This window comes from Argiope bruennichi, chromosome 2 (genome assembly GCF_947563725.1).
Source record: "Argiope bruennichi chromosome 2, qqArgBrue1.1, whole genome shotgun sequence".
NCBI lineage: Eukaryota > Metazoa > Arthropoda > Arachnida > Araneae > Araneidae > Argiope > Argiope bruennichi.
In genome coordinates, this window is record NC_079152.1 from 45,116,447 (window position 1) to 45,135,333 (window position 18,887).

General features: G+C 27.3%; 1 protein-coding gene across 1 annotated transcript; it reads left to right on the forward strand.

The window, feature by feature from the left end:
* The first annotated feature begins 1,059 nt into the window (after window positions 1-1,059).
* On the forward strand, window positions 1,060-18,547 carry LOC129961989 (ethanolamine kinase 1-like). Its single transcript, XM_056075642.1, has 9 exons — window positions 1,060-1,197; window positions 7,376-7,551; window positions 8,776-9,035; window positions 11,335-11,478; window positions 11,573-11,715; window positions 12,364-12,447; window positions 16,189-16,352; window positions 16,438-16,511; window positions 18,347-18,547. The coding sequence occupies exons 2-9, from the start codon at window positions 7,414-7,416 to the stop codon at window positions 18,417-18,419; spliced, it is 1,080 nt and encodes a 359-aa protein (XP_055931617.1). The 5' UTR covers window positions 1,060-1,197; window positions 7,376-7,413; the 3' UTR covers window positions 18,420-18,547.
* The last annotated feature ends 340 nt before the right edge of the window (window positions 18,548-18,887 follow it).

The window sequence follows — 18,887 nt, forward strand, 5'->3', positions numbered from 1 at the left end:
ATGTCTGAATTGGCAATTTTTCTGTCTTGAAGTACTAATTTCTATCTTGATCACTTAAAACGATTTTTTCATCAAACAATGCGCACGTTACAGATAGTACTCTATTAATATCATATAAATTGCTAAAAAATATAGCAGTAATGTATTTCAAAGAGTTTTGCCAGTAAAAATTGAATTCCATTTTTTGTGCTTATTTTATCGGATAATGATTTTTGTAATACTGGAAATCACAAAATATAATTATGATCTCATGAAGTAATAAACGAAATAGTAAATTTATTGAGTTGAAATAAAATTTAACGAGCTAATATAATTAGAAAATTGTTTTGATTTATTTCCCCAGGAAAACGAATTCATTTTGTGAAAAAAAATATTGTACGTATAATAAGCACAAATGATTGCATTTCTGTAATCTTCACTGATAATTAGATTAAAGTCAGTAATTAAAATTTAAAAAAAAATGGAAAAAATAATCTTTATTAAGTAATATATTCATGAAGATCAATGAGATAATTATTTTCCTGTAATTTGTTTCGAAATATCGTTTTAATCTCCTTTATTTGAAGGGGGAGAAAAGGGATACTGCGAAAAATTGATTTTCAGTATTCATATAAATATGTAGAAATTGTGCCACAAAAAATAATAAAATATAGTATTAGTGATATCTAGTATAATTTGAGGAGCATGCATTTTATATTCATTGGAACAATCCAAGTTATATAGCTTGACATCTAATACTATATAATAATTTTCTTCATATTTATGTTTCATTAGAATTTAGTCTTATTAGAAAAAAAAAAAACAAGCGACATTAAGCAATAAAAGAACATTCCATGCCTTTACTTAAGTCCACTCTACATCTGACGTTTCTACATACATATGCACAGTCGAGAGTTCACTACTGATAAAAGGAATTATCTTAATTGTAGATATTTTATTTCATATCTGTTTTAAATAAAAAAAGATAACAACTGCCACTTTCTTTTGTTTTTGAGCTTTTCAAGTCAGATAACCTAGATAAGCAATGAAGGCCGATTCTTTATGCAATAAATAGCTGCACTTGAAAATTCCCTTTTAGTTTGTTGTGCTCAGTTACTTTTAAATCTACACGCAGGAAAGTGCTCAAAGAAAATTCTTTGTGAAAGTTGTTTTAGACATATTTGTTTGGATTTTCCTTACGAAAGTTTGAAATTAAAAGTAGGAATTTACTTTCATTTTTTAACTTAAAGAAAAATTTATTTTTGTAAATGTTATTTTATAAATTCTATTTATTTAAAATTAATTCAAATTCAAACTTGTTGCTAATTTGACTTATCATTTTTTTTCAGATTTTAATATCATTTTAAATAAGAAGTAATTTAAGTAATTGAATAAGAGTTCGTATGCGAATTAAATGTTGTATTGCATTTATTTATCTGTAGTTTTATCATATCTCCATGGCAATAAAGATACAAATAAATTAAATTATTATTTTTGGAAAATAATGGAGATCCTGTTTTAATTTTTTTTAAAGTGGTAAAGTTAAAACTGAATTCATAGAATAATTACATATTTGTTATGAATGCAATAGAAGGCATCAAACTTAGCATTATATTGTTTATTGCTAGTGATATGTATTTATTATTAATAATTTAGTTCACATTTTGAGGGGAAATTTTTAAAACTTCTTTGAGTGAAATATTTCTTGTTATATTTAGGTTATTGATTCTAATTGTCTTGTACAAAAATCGCTTTATTTTTTGTATACGAAAATTTAAAAAATAAATAAATAAAACTGAGTATTAAAATGTATACATAGTCAATAAAATATTTATATTTTTAAATGCATGCAAAAGAACAAAACAATCATAAGATATTGTCAAGTGAATTAAATCATTATTATAAAAATAAAATGGAGAATTAATTATATATAACTTATAAACTTTGGAAATTAATAAGTTAAGTAATTTCCTTAATTAACCTTCTCCTTAATTAACCCTTTTCTTTAATGACTTATATACTTTGGAAATTAAAAAGAGGAATTAAAAAAATGTTTACTAATAATAAGAAATGTGTTGAAGATTTTTAGATACATTTCCGTAACAGTTAATTAAGTAGTTAATATTTTAACGATAAAAGGTATAAGTACACCTTGTTCCAAATATTTATATAAATCCTAAAAATAAATTATATTCATTTGTTTATGACTTTCTTTAATTATAAATACTGACATTTTCAATAATTCAGTTTTTCTAGTGATTGAGTATAGTATTTTATTTATAAGGATTTAAGAATTTAAAAACTCGGTTTATGGTAATTAGCTCATCTTTTAAATTGAATAAAAAGTTATATTATTTCGTAATCAATATGTCATTCATATCTAAAGTTTTTCTAAAAAAAATTGATTTTACAAAAAAAAAAAAAAAAAAAAAAAAAAAATTGGTTTTCGAGATATTTTATAATTATTTACCGAGGGAACCTGTTTTATTGAAGAATTAATTGGCTATTAAATTAGTCGAAGTTAAAAATGGGAAACTTAATTTTGGAGTAAAAGCATTATAATTCACAGATATACTTGTGCCTATAATTTTGGACAATCTACAGAGATCGTTATCTGAGGAATTAGAACGGTAGGATTATCATTAATGTTGATGGACAGTACAAATGATTGATCTGGTGATAAGATATAATTACCTGTGATTATGTTTAAGTTTCGGTTATTATTTATAATCGCTGTTATTGACGATTATGAATTATCACCGGCAGTTATAAGAGTACACCAGTTAATTACATTTACCTTTTAGAACGTTAGGATTATTCTTAATGTTGATGGCACAGTAAAAACGATTAATCTGGTGATAAGGTATAATTACCTGTGGTTATGTATATCGGTTATTATTTATAATCGCTGTTAAACTCATTGTTGATTATGGATAATCACAGGAAGTTATACGAAATCACCAGTTAATTACATTTACTTTAACATAGATACTAGATAAAACAATTATCCTAGAGCGCGTACCTCTACGGCCTGATCAGTGAGAAGAAATGGGACGTTGGTGGCTTTTTTGCAAGGTTTCAACTTTGAGACTGGAGTGTTCCTGCTTCGAAACCAGATTCTACCGAGGAACCGCAAAGTAACCTGACTTGGTGCGTTAAATCCATCAAACAAACATCCTCTGTTAGTTTGGTGTGAAAGTTTAGAAAGACGCAAACAACACAAGTGTCGTTATTATTTTCTATTAGGTTTAAAATTACGACGTCCATCTCAAAATAGCTCCAGTATTTCTTTAACCAGTTACTGGAAATATGAATTTCCTCATGCGACCAGAGAAATGGAGTCAAAATGTTTCTATTGTTATTTTTCTTTTTTGTCTTTTGTAAACAGCATTGGAATTTATTTTGGAAGTTCACTACATTCTGGAAATCATGTAGCTACCAAAAATATTAAAAATATTAATATTAGAAGTGTTAACATAATATTAACATAAAATTAAACTTTCCAACATAATATTAAATGTTGGAAAGTTATAAGAAACACTTAAACAATCGTTTAATGAGTATTTACTTCGTTTAGATATTACGTAATTACGTTAATGATAATAATAGAATTTAACAAAAAATGAAGAATACAATATTTAAAAATATTATTTTAAGAATGCTTCTTCATTCTTTTTGCATTGTTAAGCTTAAAAGCAATTCCTTCTACCTAAAACGAGCTGTGACTCATGAGACGCTAAGTGCTATAAGCATAAGAGAAGCTATTCTCCAATAGTACCTTTATCTTATATATATATATATATATATATATATAAAGATGAGAAACTATACGTTTTTTTTTAATGCACGTATATGGTATATTATTAGTTCAATGAAAATGCTTCTTGCTTCTTCTTCATATGCTGTTCAAGTTAATTTCTCGAGAATATAACAAATTGCTTTTCGAAAGATACTCTGTATCAGGAAATGATATAAGATAAACATAGAATTGGCTATATTTAGAAATAATCTTTGGGTATTTTTCCTATTTCACTCAGGCAGCATCTTTAAACCCGCAGTAGGATTCAGACTCAAACAAAATTTTTTGAATTACGTCTAATGCCCCAGTGCGGCAGTTAAAATAAACTTGATTCTCTATTTCCACATTTACTAATCGCTTACGCCGGCTAATTACATTAAACTTACTTTCGTATATTCAACGTCCATGCTTCTAAAGTGTTCTTCTGGGAATAAACCTGATTTAGACTTACGCCAAGAGGTATAATGCCTTCTAAAAATGAATTCATTCAGACATAAATTTAATGTGATATATAAGGAAAATATATTGCTTCCATAATCTAGTAGGGCTTTTATTATATTTAAATAAAAAAGTACAAAAGTTATTGAAATTTGACTTATTTACTTACATATTTACTTATTTTCTTATGCGAACTAATTTTATAGTTGGTGCTGTCTCCACTAAAATTTAATTCATTATACTCGCTTGTATTTTCTAATTATCTTAGGATAGCCATCTATTTGTTGAAGTATTGTTGTTGTTTATAATGGCACTTGCCATGGACAAGCTCGCTGACGAAGTCAGTGATTTTAAGCCAAGGGAGCGTCTCTTATTTTAGTAGCCCCAACTAGGGCCAAGAGCATGTCTTAGCCACTCACGCATCACATTCGCTTGCACAACCCCTTTTTACAGGGAGGCACATTCACACATCTCACAGATAGAACAAGAAGAACAACCATGCCCGAACTGGGACTCAAACCCAGGACGCCCAGGTCACAGGGAAGACGCGCTACCCCTATGCCAGGACGCCGGCTTGTTGAAGTATTCTACACATGTTTGAACACACCATTAGAAAAAAAATCGTCTTAATAAATGCATTTCTAAACGTGTTTTGTATACATATAGGAGAAACCGTGGTGTGTTTACGATATTAAAATTTGACCATTGTTAGTAAGTTCAGTTTTAGACGATCTAATATCATACAGAACTTGTGTTGCACTTTCTTTGGAAATTTCTATGGATATCATGTGGGATACTGAGTTTTTATTCTTTTTGCTGGAATAAAAGAAATATGTTTTTAGTAATAATTAATATTTCTTTGTATCTAGAACTACTTGGCTTTATTGCTTTAAATGTTCTCATAGCATCTTATATATTTCCTTTTTTAGTAACATATCTTCTAAAAATGAAATTGTTAAAGCATCATTTGAAGTTTAATGATCTTTGCCGTATGGTAAGAAAAAAATTAGTGTAGATTATGAAAATCACACACAATAAGTAATATAGGCGCATACTGATGAGGTAGAAACAATAAAAGGCACTAGGGCTAAAAAATGTTAGCATCGGCCAGTCCTGGTCTACTTGCTCTGATTGTTCAAAATAAAAGCTTTTTGATTTCCTTGATGCTATTATAAGAAAAAGATTTAACCAAATATTGATTGTGAAAAGTGCATTATCTAAGATAATGTATGGCAAAGAACGAGCAAATATTTTCCTTGCTAGTCAACGAAATTTCACGTTGAGTATTTCGAAAATTACAAACGCTAATGCGATCTTACATTCTGAAATTTTGAACGTCTGATAAAATACAAACTATCAATTAATAAATGAAGTAATGGCGACAGAGGCTTCATTGTGTTTTAAATTTTTTTGTGTCTAGAAGCCTTCAGGAGATAATATTAAGAGATTTTAAATTCTTATCTTTACTTGGTCGTCAAATTAAAGTGGTCACATATTTTACAACTGCACATTCATTTTGCCATCAGGGACGGGTTTTTTAATTTCAACCAATCATACTATAGCCCTTTTGGGACAGGAGGCCTCTATCCTAGACGCACGCACGGGACAGAGTGCACACGAAAGGAATCAATCCACAGGACAGGGATTTTGCGTCGCTAAGCCTAACTGGGAAAAATGGGCGGAAATGGGACAACCATTGAATAGATATCCATTTAAAACCCATTAGAATATATATAAAACTTTTGTCCTTGCCATGTAATTAATATCGCAATTAAACAACATTACAAATTAGTAACAGTTTACATCCTACAATTTACTGCTAGAAAAAAGAGTAAAAAAAACCTTGTTATATTCATGAACACGAAATTGAAATTATAATTTTGGAAAAAAATGTCTGAATTGGCAATTTTTCGGTCTTGATGCAATAATTTCTATGTTGATCACTTAAAATGCGTATCAAACAAAGCACAAACAAACTTCATCAAACAAAGATAAATTTACAGATAGTATTCCGTCTATTAATATTAATTGCTAACTTAAAATATAGAAGTAATTCCATGGGAAATTGGTTACTCTTTGAGTAGCCGTTCGAGCTAACAGCCTATTAGCTTTTTTTGGGGAATTAGTTCTCTGAATTTACCGAGGAACTATTTCATGATTAACTTTCAACTATTGTGTGAATTTTGTAAATAATGTTAACCTAAATGAGAACAAGTTGTTTTTGTGCCCATTTATAAGGCTGTAAATAAAGAAATTGTTTGTTACGTTACTCTCTTATTTGATCCGCCAGGATCAAGACATTACAATATGATCTGATTATTTGACGAATTGAATCTTTAGTACATGCCAAAGGTTGACAAACGTCTTATTAATAAATGTTCTTGTTATCGTTGTGCTGTTCCAATTATTTTTATAAACACCCTCACATTCCTATATTCTTCCCGATTCTAAAAATGTATTTTCAATGATATTGTTCTCTGTTCTAAGATGAGGTCTCTTGGCCTTCAAATCTTCCTGGAATGTTTGGAACCTACCAATAATAGCAATGAGTGAAAGATTTGGGTCTGAGTGAAATACGAAAAACATGAGAAAATAGATGCAAAAAACGCTTCTAAGTATGCATTGTAATTGAAATGTATTGAAATAATACATAAGAAGGAACTTGCTTGAAATTTAATTTCTTGATCCTCTAAGTGCAGCTGGACTGTGCTTGTATTAAAGTCGAATTGAATTTTTGCTTCATTTCAAAATCTAGTCTCAACAAACCTCGATGTCTTTCTATTTTTTTTTCGGACAGAAAAGAAAATCTCTCTATGTAGCATTGTACAGTTCTTGCCTCTACATAAAAATGCATACTGCCATCTTTTTTTCTGATTATTTTCATGGAAAATTGCTCTCGCACATTTATGATGCTTATATGAGCAAAATTTCCATTAAAACATGGGATCTGATAACAGAACCTACTTCATTATTATCGTCATACACATACTTTTAAGATAAAAAAATCTGGGAAAATATCCAATCTTAACCATTTATAATTTCATTACACTTTATATTTATGGAAATTCTTATGTTAAAATATGCGTATTAAATATTATAATTTATACGTATTGTAAAATATACTGTTACATTTTTTTAATTAAAAATTTATATTTTCAGATTTTGGCGTATCAGTTGTTTGATAAGGAAAAAATATCATGTTTGATAAATCAAACTGTACCCTAAAAAAACTGGACATCGTTGTGAGCCCAAATTCTTTCTCTGATGTTTGTGCCGGAGCAACCTCTATTATAACCAGGATCAAAGATTGGAAACCTGACGATATAGGTTTCGAGGTAACAAATTTGTTTCAATAACTAGCACATTAAATTGGCTGATTGTCATGTTTTGAGAGTTTTTATATTATATGGAAATTTAACATTTTCCCAGCTATTTAGAAAATTCTCCTTTTTTATATGCTTCTTGATATTTATATATATTTTTTATTTAGTGGGATTTGCTGCAATCATCTATTTTATTGATTTTTATGAGTTAGCTTATATGCAACCATCATGAGGGAAAATTTCATCACGCAATTTACACAAACCATAATTGTTGTTTATCCGTAATGCAAATTTTAAATAAAGTAAAAAAAAAAAAAAATGTGCATTTTTGTATATGCTTATAGTTTTAAGTACATCGTTTTTTAAGTAGTTTTTTAAACCTGTTTTCGACCGATTATTTTAAATGATTCATTTTATTTTCTTAGTGTTTGATGCATTTAAAATTAAACATTGTTAATTAATCGATCTGTACATGATAAATCTGAGTAAATTTTGTTGATAAATTCTTGAGATATTACATAAATTAAGAAAGATATTCTTTAGTGCCCATAAAGTTTAAACGCTCAGTGACTCTGTTATCAGTAATCATATTATTAAAAAAATGCTTTGTTTCAGTAAAAAATATTATTATATTAATTGCAGCTTAATCATTTACACTTTAATGTAAAGCATAAATTCTACGAGAGGTAACAGAAAATTAGAGAGATACATTTTACGTTATGATTGAAGGCCTTTATAATATTATGAGTGAATTATATGACTCTCAAAATTTGAAGTTTTAAAATATTTTGATGAGGAATCTATTAAAATTGGAATTGCGTAAAATATTTAATGGTACGACCGGAGTTTAACCCCCTGCTTAGAGCAATTTTTAAAAATCGCCAACAACGGTCTTGTGAAATGTTCAAAATCAAAGGAGCAGATGTTCAATTATAGGGTATAATAAAGATTGCCAGCTTTGGGGCGTTATCGCAACTTGGCGAAGAAGGGGGTTAAACTCTGGTTCTACCTATTTAATTATTAAAATTTAAACGAACATTAAGATTGGCGAACCGGCTGGTCGCCAAAGGCGGCTAGTTAATAATACAATGATTTTAGTTAATAATATTGTGATTTTTCAATTCAGACAATATTCGAGTTGTTTTCAGAATTGTTTATATTTTATAATGCTCAGTATCATTGTTTCATGCTTCAAAATCTTGTTTCCATTACAACTTATAATTTTTCTTCTTTTAGCTTTTGACAGGTGGTTTCACTAACCATTTAGTTAAATGCTATTTAAAAAATAATCCAGATGAAGCAGTATTGATCAGAATTTATGGAGAAAATACTGAGCTTATTATAGACAGAGATTTGGAAGTTCGTAACCTGCAAATAATGTGTGAAGCTGGTTTCTGCGCACCATTACATTGTGTCTTTACTAATGGACTTTGCTATGATTTTACACCTGGTGAAGTGTTAGATATCAAAATGGTCCGAGATCCAGACATTTCAAAGTAATATATAATTATTTTTTTTATTTTAATTGGGATTTTTTTTTCTTTAAACAAACTGTAAATAGAATTCATCAAGTTCATTTATCTAAAGTACAAAAAATCGATGAAAAATATGTAATTCATATCTTAAAATTTTCTATGTATTATTTGGAAATATTTAGGGTAATTTCTGTTTTAACAAGAAAACGACATTTTGTTTCAATATACGATATGGATGTACAAAGTAATTTGAGATGTGAACATATTACGCAAATTGTTAATTTCCTGATCGGCGAAAACAAATTCATTTATTAAACATTCGGGAGAGAATGTTTAAACATTTAAACTTTTGGATTCGCAGTAATTAGATCGGTTTTCATGAATATCTATGAATATATTGCTAAATTGTGTTCTAAATTTCCTAGAATATGCTTGTTGCCTGAGTTCTTTTAAAGAAATATATCGAACCAATTATTTTTTTTTACGTTATACGAATAGAGATAAAGCATTCTTGACATTTCTTAATCTAATCCTAAAACATTAAAGAAGTGATCATAGAATTTGATTCATAATTAGATTTATTATCGCGTTTCGAAATTGACTTACTTTATTTTCTATATTAAGCATATAAAAATCTCAACACCTATTAAAAATAAAAAATGCACGAGGTATATGTTAGTACATAACGAAGAAGTTTAATTATCTTTCTAGAAACTTGCAACGTATATGAGTTTATATGACGTCATACGAAAAAGCTTCAAAATTACGGTATCTGTTTCAAAATAGCCTCCGAGTTACTTCAAAGCGTGTTACTAACATAACTATATTAAATTATAAATGGTGATAAGAAAATTATACATTTTATAATATGTTAATTACTATTTACTTAATGCTACTTATTACAGCAACTACATTTATGCAATTCATTTTGCCGTTTAAAATGAAATTAGTGAATTTTCTGAAATGGAATGTGAGAAGTTGTATGTTTCAACGACTAGTTAGTTTTAAATAAAAGTCTATTTGCGGATATTAATTGTTTGAAAAAAAAAGGAATAATAAATTTAGCTTAAGAGGTTACAGATATTTCAAGGTTGATAATTAATTTTATTAAAACTAAAGGATCATTTTTTGAATGATTTCTATGCTGAGTAATTTACAAAAATAAAACTATTCTGTTTAATATCATGATGCTGTTTGGGTTTGGAGTTTTTAAAGAAGGCTCAAAATGCACGAGCCGAAAATAAAGGGCGTCGTATGAAGTTTTCGCTCGAAGAAGCATAAAGAAGAAAGTGGGGTATATATATATATATATATATATATATATATATATATATATATATTTAATAAAACAAGGAATGATTTGGGATTAATCATTTACCTAAAATAAAAATAGACCTTCCGTTACATATTAGATAAATCAATAGATGGCGCTGAGACCCTCCAATTACTTTTTACCTTGAATGCGTTAGCATGGAGGTGTTGAGAGCGGAAAACACAACGTATGTTTTTTTTTTTTTTTTTTTGCCTGCTGCTGGTATGTGTTTTTCTTTTTGTTTCATTACTGGTTTGAGTGTTATTATATAGTTATTTTATGTTATTTTTGTTATTGTATTTTTACTTATTAGTGGACTGTATTTTACTTATTAGTGGACTTCTAATTTATTGATTTGTATTTTCCTTTCTGTTAAAATGGTATATATCTTAGGCCTAATTTCAGAGGATTTTTGGGTTACGAGGAATCGATATTAGACTGTTTAGTCTGCATTCCTTCACAGAAAAAATCCTTTTTTTTTGTATCCCTGCCTGAGGGTGACCCTTGAGAAAGTCTTTAGGCCGGATTTTTTTTTTATTTTGTTTAATTTTGATCGTTACTTTTTAACTTGGTTTTGATTGCTATATATATATATATATATATATATATATATATATATATATATATATATATATATATTAAAAAAATTTTTTAGAGCCGGAACGATTTTGAGATGAGGGAGAATCATCGATTTTCTAAAATACCGCTTTAAAAACCATCGTTTACTAAATATTGACGGATGTAAAATCGATACTCACATGATTACTTAAAAGTTTCAAACCGGTCTCGAGGCAAAAATTTTAGAACTCGATTGATCTTTGAGGTGGTCAAAAACCTAATAAAATCTACACCTTTTCTAAATGTTGGTTATTGCGAAATGTGAATCATGTGAGAACATGATGTTGTTTTTCTGTCGGATTGATACCATGCGACTTAAAAAATAATGTTCTGACATGATAACTTGAAATTTGCGATAGCATATTTTAAATTTTGTTCTTAATTTTTCAGATTGATTGCTACGAAGCTTGCCAGAATGCATAGTATTCACCGAAATGTAGATGGAATTGATTCTCAAGATAGTATTTTTCCTTTTCTTTATAAACTTTTTCATCAAATACCAGAATCTTTTCCTGATCCCGTGAAAGACTTGAGGTAATTATTAACACGTAGGGAATAGTCAAAAGAATAATATATAATCGAAAAACTTTTTGGTTAGCCAGATTTTATATTTCGTAAATATTTTCAGGTATAAAAGTTTGATAGGTCCTAAAGATAAACTTAAAGAAGAAATTGATTGTCTGAAGGCGCACTTACTTAAAACGGAATCTCCTATAGTTTTTTGTCACAATGATCTCTTATTGAGAAATATTATTTACAATAATGAAAAGAGTAAGTAATGTTAAAATAATTCCATAAAAATATTATTTATTTATTTGTAAATTTTCAAACTTTCAATGAATATTGTGATATTTCCAAGTGAATCGAGTTAGGTTTTTAAGCATTGTAACTGATTCTCATGAATTATTTATTCAATCCCTGGGCATAATTTAGATAAGAAATTTTTCTTACAGATTCACAGAAGTTTATTATAACAGGCTTTAAACAGATATATTCTTTCTTAGCGCCCCGAAATATTGTATTCTTAATCAATTTGGCTCTACCACTTTTTTAGTTATTTTCTGCAATTTAAAATGAGATGCTTGAAAATTTTGATTATACGCATAAAAGGCTTCCACCTAAAATTTTGTAAGCATTTTTCATTTTTTAAATACAAGACTTCTATACACAAACATTTATTAAAAATCAGTAGTTTTATCTCTGCCCAAAATGTATGAAATGAAATAATTACTATTATATAATTCGTATATGATGATTTAAACTAATCCGTTTATAATTTGATTCATTTTTTTGTCATATCCATTTACGATATGTAAAATAAAATTTTTAGAGAATTTTTTTTTTTTTTTTTTTTACATTTTTGAATGTATTCTTACAAATTCTTTAAATATGATTTTTCTGTTTCATTTCTCTATACAGAAGAAGTAACCTTCATTGACTTTGAATATGCAGGCTACAATTATCAAGCATTTGATATTGGTAATCATTTCTGCGAGTTTTCTGGTATGTATTCGTGTTCTAATTTTCTAATTAGTTCTGCTTGTCAGTTTCCAAATTTTATTTTTTGCATTTGATAATTGCATTTAACATTGTCTTTAAATATCATATATTAAGTTTTATTTTTTCCACTTAAAATATAACGTTTGAAAAATTTCTGTATAAACCTTTCTGAATTTTTACACCAATTATTCATGCGTTAAGTATGCATTTTCTAATATATGATCACAGAACTCTTAAATATTCATTTATCAGTATTTTTTTTATATTTGATTTTTTGAGAAGAGGTTTATACCCCTGAAATAATTATATACTTTTATGATTTCTATTCCTAATTTTTTAAACGAAGGATTATTAAATATCACTTAAAAGGAATTATTATCGTCGTAGGAATTCTTAAATTATCAGCATAGCCTTTATGATATTTTCTCTTAGACTTTTCTGGTATTTTTAAGCGAAATTTTGATAAAACCACCTCATTAAGAAACATTTAAATAATTAATATAATATTTAAAAAAATATACTATATTATTTTAGTATTTATATATATTTTATTTAAGTATTTGGTATATATGCTTAGAATATAAAATTTGAAAAGCCTTTATCTCAAATTAACTGATATTTTCTTATTTTTCCCTCATTATTTTCTGTGTAACTTTGGGTTTTAAGATTGTAATTTAGTTTTCAGTGCAAAAATAGGTAAAGAAAATTATTTCGTAGAACAAAGATTACTTGATACCATTGATGTTTTTTTTAAATGCTAGTTTAGAGGTTCTTGAAAAAAATTAACTTTGCAAACCAGTTTGTTAAAAAATGCTTATTTTTTTCCTATTATAACAAGTTTCTAAATTAGTAAAAATGCGGAAATGACGAATATTGCACAAATATTTTTTAATGCAGCATAAAGAAATATAATTTAATAATGAACGCCTATGAATGGGAAGTGAAATCTCTCTCCCATCAATATAAATTTAAGGATAATTTGAGATTTATAAGATATTTTTATATGATAAGCAAATATAAATTAGAATTTACAGCAATTGATATTGAGGTTTCTATGCATAATTCTTTCAAGTGAACATTTCAAATCTACATATAATTAGTTCATTGCTAAATAATTTTTATAATGCAGGTTATATATGTTTAAAATATAGATACTTAATGTTACATTAAAATAGAACAAAATTATTCAACAGCAAAAATATAAAGCAAAAAAGTAGAACATAATATAGGCATTAAAAAGGCAAACTTATTAATTGACATTCATAAACAAATATTGAAACACAAAATCTAGAATATTAATTATTTTTAATGCAATATATCTTGTGCATTTACAATAAATAAATTGTATATTTATCCGATTGATGAGGTTTAAAATTTGTTTACCGATTTGTAAGATTTTGCACCATTGCGCCATACATATATAATGATGAAGTTCAAGTTGACATGCATTTTAGTTAATTTTATATAATTAACTGTCATCTTAACAGCTTAAAGTACATAAATAGTTCAATTAAATTTAGGAAAATATTTTGTACCATATTTAAGATAGTTCCAAAGTTGATCTTGATCCTTTTGAATTGAAGCCATCCAAAAAAAAAGTCTAGATAGATATATTTAATATAAATCGTCTACATGAACAAAAATCTGTATTTATTTATTTAATGAGCTCATGAGGATTAAATTTAGAATATATGAGATGTACTTCCAAAAACCAATTGAATTATTTAGAGAAAGGAAACCACATTATATTTAAATTATTTCAGTTACAACATTTCAGTTCAAAAAATTAAGTTCACGGAATTATTATGGTATTCCTTTTCATCCAAATGCACTCAGAATAAAAAGTATCAACTATTTACCTTTAAATATTGAGTTCAAAGAAACATTAAGTGAGTAGTTTTATTGTTGATGCATTTGATTTTTTTTGGAAAATATAAATGTGGGGATATTTTTCCCGTTACGTTTATAATTTTTTAGTAACAGTTTACGTTTATAATTTTTTAGTAAAACATCCTAAATAAGCAAAAATATCTTTCACAGAGCCGCATGTAGTTTTGTAGTGAAAGGTCGCGTTTTTACGACTGGCAGAATCTGTAAACAGCTTCTAAATAACCAAATAGCAGATATTTGACAGAATTAAATGTTTGAATAAGCGGTAGAATCGCGTAATAAACAATGCCCTTCTAATTTCCTTAATTACAATGCATAACTTTCTAGGAATAAATATTAGCTATTGAAATGAATAATTTAGGATCATATCATCAATTTCCTGACCATTTTTGGAGGCCATGGTGGCCTGGTGGTAAGGCCTCTGCTTCGGAACCGGAGGGTTTCATGTTCGAGACCCGTTTCCTCCGAAAAACATTCGTGTAAGCGGTTCTTGTGCACGTTAAATCGTCCGATTTAAACGCCCTTCCGCTGGTGTGGAGAGGGAAGTACCAGCTCAGTTGTCGTCCTTATCATCTGACCGAGGTTCAAAATTACGTGTTCCGTCCGAAAATAACCTTAGTGTTGCTTTAAAACGGGACGTTTAATATAACTAAAATAAACTGACTATTTTCTCTCAATATTTATTTGTCATTGCCTTTTAACTATACGTTTCCAAAACGATTAACTTTTAATTAAGCATTTTAATTAAGCAATGAATCACATCTGGTAATACGGATTATCAAAGCTTTTCTTAATTTGTGACATACCCAAACATCAAAGGCACTTTGTTTCAAACACTCATTGATATCAAATTTCATACTTTTAGTTAAAATGCCATTGAAGAGTTTAAGAATCAATTGAAAGTGTGACTTTCACCTTACAAGAATGATTGAAAGGAATGTAATTTGGCTCTAATAGAAATATAACCTGGCTAAAAGAAATAAAATAATTTATAGATTATCAGTTTGTAAACTTTAATGCTGTAATCCCTATTTATGTATATAATTATCAGTTTATTTTAAACTTGCTAGAGACTAGCAAGAAAAAAACTTGATTATTTAATCTGCTTTTGATAAAAAAGTATATAGAGTAAATATCCGGTAGAAACGAAAATCTGTGCTAATTTTATGCTAGAGAAAATTGATGAATTCTCTCTACAATGTTGTGTCCGGAGATTTTCTTTTTGCATTTTTCAATAAGATCCAAAGAATGGGAGAAGTTTAACAGAAGTTAAAGAACAAAATTCCGAGATTTCAAAGTTTATCATCTATATAGAAATTCAAAAAACGTGATCCCTTATATTTAATTTGAAAAATGTAACTAATTATGAATATCTTTGTACTGTGAATGATGTTATTTGTTATTTGCACGAAACATGAAAAGATAGGTTTTCTTTTTTATATGGATGGGAAAATACTGTGTAACAATGCGTAAAATATCTCGCTTAAAATATCTTTCTGATATTTGGATTGGATAATGTACACTCTTGAATTATCGAACGAATTGAAAGGTATAATGCGCATGGATTACGCTTAGAGTAAGTGATTTCTAGCTGAAAACCATGCACTCTAACATCTAAAAATTTAAGAATTATGGGAAGACGAGAAATGATTCTCAATGTCTGTTGTAAATATTAATGAATGCATGTAAACATATTTTAGAAGTTGCGTGGCAGAAAAGAAGATATTTTTGAAAATTTTAACTTCGATTTGTTTTATCTAGGGAAGCATAATTTGCACAAGAAATACACATTTAATTTTTCTTTATAATGGTATGCTATTCATGAATGATGTGAACATGTGTTTTTTTATCTAGGGGTGGCGAACTTCGATCCGAATTTGTATCCAAGCAAAGATTTCCAAATAAATTGGCTTAAAATTTATTTAGAAGCATGGTACATTGAAAATAAACTGAATCCAAAAGATATCACTGAAGAAGAAATAGAAAAGTTTTATATTATTGTCAATAAGTTTGCTTTGGTAAATTTCCTTTTCTATTTTCTTTGTTATAGAATATATTTATTATCTTTCAAAAGACTAATGGGGTTTAATATCTTGATTTTAGGCTGCTCATTTGTATTGGGGAATATGGGCTCTAATTCAATCTGCATATTCCAAATTGGAACTTGACTATTTAAAGTAATATTTTTCTCATATCTTTTTCATCTTTTTTTATGTATTGTGTCCTGCTTTAAAAATGGTGCGCAATTAGTTTATTAGTTTTATTTTTAAGTCAAGTAAGCACAGAATTTATCAAGACATTTTTAGTTTTAAAATAAACGAATAAAATTTAAAATTACTTCAGATATGTTTTAAATTAGAAATCTCTTTAGTGAAATTCGTTCAAGAGAATTTCTGTTATTATGACCTATTACATTTCCCAGATCTATTTTTTTCTAAGAAATAATATAATAAGAATAATAAAATAGTGTAATAATTTAATGGGCAACTTTAAAGAATTTAAAATGAACGTTAAATGTTATTTGAGTGGCGTGCTGTCTTAAACTTTCTGTGAAAAGATGTGATTGTTGGATTCATTGTTTTAACCCTTTCTAGGGCCATGGGAAGTATTCTTCCCACCAAATTTATCAATATTTGTATGGAATTATGTAGGTTGGCATAAGTTCTGGCATTTTTTTTTTACAAAGACATAAACTTAGATGCTTCAGTTCTTTATCTTACACAAAATGATGTGTTTTAATTTGTTACTTAATTATTAATTAACCAAATTAAATTTGTCTAATAAGCTAAATGAATCCCTTTTCTTATTCCAATTTCAAGCCTAAAAATATTTTTTACATAATATGTCTACAGAAAAATTGCCCTTTAAAGGGTTAAATTATATATTTTTTATACCACTCCATTGAGCAGCTGCAATTGGATATATCAGTAGAGCTTTTAAATTAATTCCCTTTTTCCTCAATTCGTAGTCTGACTAATAATGAAATAACTATTTAGGCGTGATTTGCAAATTTTTACATTATACATGCATCTTTGAAGAAAAAGTAAGAAGGTTTTTGCGTATACATGTTAAATTTATTCTAGATTAAATAAAAGGTCTAAAAATATGCAACGAATTCAAATATGAGTAATTTGAAATTAAATCAGCATGATTTTTTGAATAAATTTTAAAAACAGGAAACATTGTATTTTTTCATTTATGAAATATAACTTGTTGCTTATGAATTGAAAGAATTATAAATTCCAACAATAAAATATTTTCGCTTTATCACTCCTAGAAGTTAGTATGTCTGGTACTTTGAAAACTCTATGTTTTAATAATATCAAACAATCATTCCTATAGCTAATGTTTCTTTTACTAATATATATCAACAGCTGTTATGAAAAATGTAATGAAACACTGCTTAATAACGACAAAATTTAATATTGCGCAGAATGACAAAGTAAAGACGATGAATTGAACAATAAATTTAATTTTCAATTTGTTTATCCTTGTGAATTATTACCGTTTTAACTTATGTTTAATTAGAGACTATTGGTTATAGAAAGTATGGAGTATGTACTTTCATTAAATTTAACAGTTAAATAATAATTTATTATCAAGTACAGTGCATTTGTTAAATATTCCAATCAAAATTTCAAAATTTATTTCACTTAACTTTTATTTAAATTCTGTTTCAATTGCTTTATAATGTGTGAACTTTTAAGTGAAAAAATATATATGAGTCCGATGATTATTCAATAATTTCAGTTGATTATGAAATTAGGTTTTTTTTTGTGAGGTAAGATAAACAACTATAGTTTAACCAGTTCAGATTCCGCATGAATTTGAATTATTTAATTTAGAAAACTGTTTCGCATATCGCATACCGTTAGAATCACATAAAGCGAAAAACAGAAATAAATCTATACTTGCACTACTATAAAATAAGGGAAATATCGAATCAGATTTTAATTATATATATTTCTAATTCTCTTTATTAATTCTTTTGAATTGCTTCTATTTCTTTCAGGTATGCAAAATTAAAATTAGATCAATACTTTTCCAGAAAGGAAGAATTTTTGTCCTTAGAATTTAAATCCTGAAGTTGAAAAAAGACCAAATTATCCATGGACTATTTAATATCACATGGCATTGTATAAACAGACTTATAAAGATATTGAAACTAACTTGAAATTTCCCTAAGAGTCTATATGTTTCATAACATTTGCTTTTTTTTTTTTTTTTTTTTTTTTTTTTTAGCGAAAAGAGTGGCGATAAATGTTTTATACTATAAGTTCAAAATTTACAGTGAACATTTGCTTTCGAATTTTTGTCATTGAATTTTGTATTCTAATAACTTTTTTGTTTTATGTATTATTTGACATTAAACCTTCGCATTTTGTAATGATTTTGGATTGATATATGAATTAAAAACATGAAGCTCTAAAAAGCATTATTTTAAAAACAGATATATATTTTATCTAATAAATGTTTAAAAAATATTAAAGTTGCATTTTAATCTTGATTATATTTTATGTTTAAAATAAATATTAATTATTAAATTGAGTTTT

Bases quoted from the DNA above. Each gene is read 5' to 3' on its own strand.
- LOC129961989 (XM_056075642.1), top strand. From the start codon at position 7,414: ATGTTTGATAAATCAAACTGTACCCTAAAAAAACTGGACATCGTTGTG. The intron at 11,479-11,572 runs GTAATTATTAAC...AAATATTTTCAG, and splicing joins GATCCCGTGAAAGACTTGAG to GTATAAAAGTTTGATAGGTC. The intron at 11,716-12,363 runs GTAAGTAATGTT...TTCTCTATACAG, and splicing joins TATTTACAATAATGAAAAGA to AAGAAGTAACCTTCATTGAC.